Below are 6,563 nucleotides of genomic sequence, written 5' to 3' on the forward strand. Positions count from 1 at the left end.
ATCCCCCCCCCCCCCCCCGCCCTTTTTCCTTTATTCTTCTTTCATTCTTTTTTGTGTGTATTAATTGTGTTTTTTAAACTGTCTCTGCAGTTCTCATTCCATAAATTTTGCCTGTACCGTTCTGTACCTGTTTTCCTCCCAAAGTTCTACACAGACATACACACACACACACACACACACACACACACACACACACACACACAAACAAACACACACCAAGCAGTCGGTGATGAAACCAACCTCGCGTTGCCTAGTGATGTAGCCCATCACGCGCTATGCGGTATAGTGGCATAGCGGGCCCACTACGGCGTGGACAAAAGCCCAAAGAGGAAGTGCAATATCCTGGTCGAAGAGAATTTTTGGTGTAGTGGAGTTGGAGAGAGCTGTGAGAGAGAGAGTTTCGGTTGGGAAGTGGGGGGAGGTGGAACCGGGTAGATCTAACGCCCCGATTGGAGGTCCTTCCATGCAAGCTGATGATCTTAATAATGTGGACTTGTTTTTATAAATAAACAAATAACATTACCTTTTTCATTGCAGTAGATTCCCATCCTTTGAAGATGGCAAAGAGGAAACAGCAGGTGGAGGGGGACATGAGGTTGCTGATAACTGCCATCACTGGTTTAGAAGTAAGTTTTTGGTGTGTTGTTTTAAAAAATATAACTCTTTTGTAGTATGTGGAATATTTTTACTTTTTAAAAAACTCACAACACAGTCTTTATACCTGTCCCCGTGGTTTTATGCACCCCGTATAATTTAGCAAAATTTGATCATTTTTTGCATAATTTCTGATTATTTTCCTTTATCGTTCTTTGTTAAGATTTAAATAATCGCATAATTTCATATTTTTGGGCTCAATTTGCATATTTTCAGAATTTTTCTTGCATGAAACGGCGGGGACAGTTATACACACTAGTATTGCTGGCACCGTGATTCAACCGCCTAAGTGCCAAGCGACAAATTTTACAGGAAACACAAAAAAGTGTTTTATTTCTTTATAAATGCTCGTACCTTTATGAAGAATCTTAAATGCAAATATATATATTATATATCTGCATTTAAGATTCTATATATATATATAATATGATGTAGGCCGTTGGTATCTAGCTCTAATTTGGAGAAAAAAATGCTTTATTTGTTACACAAGTTACTGAACTTATGGGTTTGAGACCTACCCAAATCTGCATGATTCAACTGCCTACACGATAGTATGACGATATCTAAGCATTGGGATAACGTTAATCAACGCCACTCAGTCAACACTCACTGAGCACCAATGGTCGCTTGGGCATTTGAGTTATCAACAAAAGCAAATAATTATAGTCTTAAGAGTATCTTAAAGGCCGCGATGGTATATATTCGATGACCATGTCACAAACAAACATGCGTTTAAAACAAAGAAGAATTATTGTTCTGAATCTGTGCTTTGACTGGGAGCCAGTGTTTTTGAATTAGCATTGGTGTTACTTGCTGTTTGAGAAATTAAAAAAAAATTATGCGAGCAGCTTGGTTTTGGAGTCGCTGTAACCTATTTAACGTTTCAGTGGGAAGGTTTCCGAAAAAAGAATTGCAGTAGTCTAGACTTTAAAGGACATTTAAGAAGAGATGAGGGTTATGATGGAATCAACACTAAGGTATGTTGACATTTGTTCTATTCTTCGTTGTTCAAAATAAAGTTTACTGTTTGAAATGAAAACAGGAAGTAACATACACATGTAATTTGAAATTCGTTTATATAACTTTATAAGTTAAGATAATATTTAAAACCACCAAAATAAGTTATAAAGACGTTCTTTCATGAATGCTTTGTGCAAACATTTTTATTTTAAAGGTATCACGCCATTTTTTTTTTTTCAAGCTGAGTCGATCATAAGGTTAGCACTCTACTGTAAAATTCCCGACACACCTTCGTGCACCTCATTCTATTGATTTTTCTTATTTTTTCACGCAACACTTCCCATGACCACCCCCCGGGGCGTGCTACTGACTGAAGTGTCTTAAGGCCATTCCCAAAGGGGGGACATTGACATCTTCCAGTTCTTATGCACAGTAGAATTGAAATTTTAAATGGGCTGATTCATCAATGCCATGCTCATAACTGTGGCTGACCTGCAATAGGGAACTGCTGCTTTTTCTTTCCTAATCCTTACTATCGTCATTTTTCTTCTACTTCTTTTGTATGTTTGTCACACTCTTGTGACCCGCTATTTCTGGGATGCCTTGATAGTCGAAGCAGACTTTGTGCTATTGAAGCTAGAGAAGTGAGCAGAGTAAGTCTGTAAGGACTTGTCTGTTGACATCCACCCTTTGGCGCTCATATGACCTTGTGCAGTTGCGAACGCCGTAAAACCTCTACTAAAACTAAAACTAAACTCCCCATGACCCATTCAAAAACTGACCGTAGAAGAAGAAAATGACTCAATCTCAAAAGCCGGTTCTTGGAATATAGTGCATTTTCATCTCATTATCAAAGCAGGGAATATATATGCGATAACAGTGCGCAAATTTGTGTGTATCATGAAGTACTTTGAATGAAGAAATATCCCTAGAAATCATTTCTTGTTACAATGGCTAAATTTAGTGAAATGATAAAATGTCACAAAGAAATGTAAGCTGTCAAGACATGACATCGTATAAAGACGGTAACTTTAGTGAAGTGAAACTTAATGCGGGAAAGGAAAATGCTATAAAACATCTCATGTTGTTTCTGTTGTAGAAGTTGGAGTGTTTAAGAAAAGCATGCATGTTGTTGACAAACTGTTAGGTAGAAAGCCCCAGACTAGGAGACAACTCTGTTGAATGGACATGACGTCTTGTTTCATTTTCCAGTTTTATGCATTTGTGATGGTTTGAAGCCCCTTTTATGCTTGTGTCCTCAAACTTTTTATGAATAATTTATGGGGGCTCTTGTGGTCTAGAGGTTAAGGTGTTAGCCTTTTATGCAATAGGTCGCGGGTTCGAACCTGGATAGTGACGGAACATTTTCTTCTCTAAAATTTTCTCCTTTTGCATCCTTTCCTGCTCTCTAATAATGTTCTGCTGTCTGCTTTCGTCTCCATTTTCTGCCCCTCACCCCCTAACCTCCTTTACCCCCTTCTCTGGGCTCCTGACTCTTTCTGCAGCCTTTCTACTGCTACTCCTTCGCTCCTTCTTACTGCTGTTTTTCAGCCACACCCTTGATCTTATGGTAAGAAAGATCAACACCTAGCCTTCTGAGACAAAGACGAAAAATCTCTGAGGTCCCATGTGCAAGATGCGGGTGTGGTCCAAAATCGATAAGAGTAGGCTTCGGCCGCCACATGGCAAAATTCGAAATTTTTCTACCAACTGAAAATGTTTAATGTGCCCCGCGCATTCATATGACCTTATGCAGTTGCGAGCGCCCTGAAACACTTATCCCCCACCCCCTTAAAAAAAGAATATTTTTAATTACTGTTCAGTGAAGATTTTAATTGTTTGCTTTCTTTTTGATCTGTCAAAGGTTGGAGATGAGAACTTTGACCTATGTGTGAATTTTTCCAAGTCAAATTTCAAGTACCACAGATTCCTGAGTCCAGACAGCCACAAGCTTGAGAGAGCAGTTGAAGGGTAAGTAATGAAGGTTGTGTCCATCTTATAGGGGGGGGGATAATGTGGCTGTACGTCCAAGATGATTGTTGTCTTATATTGTGACTTGTGTAACCCACTCATGGCTGAAAAGTTCTGCACTGGTTGCCAGTTCATATACAGGGGATGTATAGGTCAGGACAGATATAGCGTGGGTGACTTGCTTTTTCTTTTTTTTCCCCGTTTTTTTTTTTCTGTCTGAATGTCTGACTTTTTCCTGATGCTAAATGACTGTTCTTGTGTTGATTTTCTCTTTACTCAGACAATGTGTGGTTCACTCCTTCTTTCTCATTGCAGGTCTATCGTCCTTTTCGCTCTTCCTTCTTTTGTTTGTATGTTACACTCAAGTAACACCTCTAATCTTTGACAGTTATATAACCTGATTGTATTTCAAGTACAGTAAAACTTATACTAAACTAAAGCCAATAAACAAGCTAATAGAGCTGGAGGAGGTATAGACTTAGACTGTCACTGCCTCCCTGTCGACTGCAGACCATTTCGTGGGTCTAGAGGCAAACTGTTCAATGTGTCAGCGGATATGGAGATTTTTCAATGGCCTTAACTTCCACCAAGGGACGCAGCTTGTATTAAAACATCAGAACCGTAGCTTTAAAAATTTCTATCGGTGGTAGAAAATAAAGAAAAGTATTGTAAATGCGTAAGTTAGAATACTTTTCTTCTCAAATGGCTTTGCCAAAAACAAAGGAAACTTTTAAATACCGCTTTAGAATAATTTTCCTCACACTTTGTTCTGAAGAAAAGTACTCTAAGTGACACTGTGTCTGATTTAACGAGAATGGAAGAAATTGATTAGAAAACGATTTACAAAACGAGTTTGTTTTTTTACAGTTCATATGAGTTAAGGATTTTTAGAATTGTGTTCTGTTGAAATGATAAAGTTTTTTCCTTCTCCTGTAAAATTTGCAAAATGTTATTCAGAATAGTTTTCCTATCGACCCACAATTTGAAGAATCAGGTCCAGTGGACTACAAAGAACAGATTTATGACGTTTTATGTCATGGTACAGAGAACAGATTTATGATGTTTTATGTCATGGAACAGAGAACAGATTTATGACGTTTTATGTCATGGTCATTATTTTTCAATTCATGGAGTTGTCGTTTTTTTCTAAATTTCAAAATTAAAGAGCCTTTTAATTGTTATTTTTCCCCTTGGAAGAATATTGTATAAGAGAAGGCTCACAAATTACGCATCAACTCCCTTTAGTGGCCTTCAGCTCAGAAATATGAAGCTGTTTCAGTTTTGCATCCACAAGTAGAAGAAACATTTTCCTATATGGTAATAAAGGTGGTATAAAGTGAGAAATAAGGATCCTGATCTGCTGGTGAGAAATATGTCTTAAGACCACCGAAAGGAACAGATTATAATTGATTACCTCTCTTCATGGAAATGATTCTTGTATGGCTATTTATTAGAAATTAGGGTACAGAAGCTTGCGTATTATATTGTATTGATGATGAAAGTTAAAGGTTCCCTAAGTAGCACATAATAGACAATACCATGATACAGACAATTTCTGACAACACAAACAAGCTGTTGCTGGCTGCTGCAGTGCTTTACCCTGGTTCTTTATCAGCTCCCTAAGACGCTCCGCAGTGACCTGTGAGGTTTACATGTCACTGATAATTATTTTTTTCATCATTAATAAGTTAAATAAGCTAGAACTTGATGATCGCAGCCACTGTTGCCAGACAGCCCGCCAGATGTTAGTTCAAATCTTCTGTTTTTCTTCTTTATTCTTTCTTACCAGACTGTGTGAGAAACTGGAGGTGCACTCCCAGCATGAGAAAGCAGTTGCTCTGAAGGAGATGGTGGAGTCATTCTTACAGCTGCCTGGCTTGGACGGCAAGGAGGTTGGCAAGGTGAGAGGTCAAAAGCAGATAAAACGGCTTCTAATACTTATTTCTAGAACCACTTTTGTGTTGATACTGGGGTGCAAAAATTTCTTGGATAGTGTGGGGGTTATTTTTACTTCAAAGAATCAATGAAATTGTGAATATGCGGGATATTTTCATGTGTATTCTGTTGGTGCCTGACAAACTTCGATGCAGTAACTTGCTGTCTTTCTTCTTTGCTATCTTATTTGTTTTAAGTTATCTATATCTATATATATATGTATATATGATTTGGGTCTTTTTTCCCAATAAAAGAAGGAAAAGTGGTGGTGATCATGAAACAAAAACTGTTCAGTTTGAAATTTTGTAGTTAGTATACTTGTCTGCAGTACATACAAGGGGAAACCTTATTTTTTACCAGTTGTTGTAAATACCCCTTCTTCTCATTGGCCTGTTCCTGTTTTTAAAAAAATTCATGACTGTACAAAACTGAAAAACTCAAAACTACACAAAGTAATGTGTTAAATGGTAAGTATCTTTAGCTAAAATGTTACAATATATTTTAAGAAAAGTAAATTATTTAGTAGTGATAGAGTAAACTCAAAAGTGAGAAAGCAGCATTTGAACGAAGACTGGAAGCTAGGGGATCCAATCAGGTGTGTGGGTGGTTGGAGGGTGCTCTGGTGTGGTTTGCTCCTTCTTACCTATCAAACATCTATCGACTTTATCTCTCTTCATTCCTTTTTGTGTTTGGTACTAGCTTGTAACACCTCTAATCTTCGGCACTTTTATGACCTTATCGTGTTGCAAGTGCCGTAAAACTCTTACTAACTAAAACTAAAATCAATCATGTGCTGAGGCCTCAAGGAACAAATGGTGATGATTATGAACTTGTTTGACATACGCCACCCGTCCCCAGACTGATGTGCACTACGCTGTGCTCTCCCTTCTGCTGGAACTGGCCGATTCTCCGACAAAGACTCACTTTGAGAAGAAGGTCAAGGATATTGTGGAAGGTGAGTAGTATGTGCTAGAAGGTCAGTGATATTGTTGAAGGTGAGTAGTATATGAAGGTCAAGGATATTGTGGAAGGTGAGTGGTATT

The 6,563-nt window shown here is 38.1% G+C and overlaps 1 protein-coding gene across 1 annotated transcript in view; it reads left to right on the forward strand.

Moving 5' to 3' along the window:
• The window catches only part of LOC101850285 (gamma-tubulin complex component 5), a gene marked incomplete in the record, with an annotated part of 40,039 nt that overhangs the window by 2,689 nt on the left and 30,787 nt on the right, over positions 1–6,563 (forward strand). The window contains 4 exon segments of the mRNA XM_005109516.2: positions 538–626; positions 3,479–3,585; positions 5,375–5,486; positions 6,379–6,475. Of these exon segments, the coding sequence (XP_005109573.2) occupies positions 538–626; positions 3,479–3,585; positions 5,375–5,486; positions 6,379–6,475 (405 nt within the window).

Source organism: Aplysia californica, unplaced genomic scaffold, assembly GCF_000002075.1.
Source record: "Aplysia californica isolate F4 #8 unplaced genomic scaffold, AplCal3.0 scaffold00785, whole genome shotgun sequence".
NCBI lineage: Eukaryota > Metazoa > Mollusca > Gastropoda > Aplysiida > Aplysiidae > Aplysia > Aplysia californica.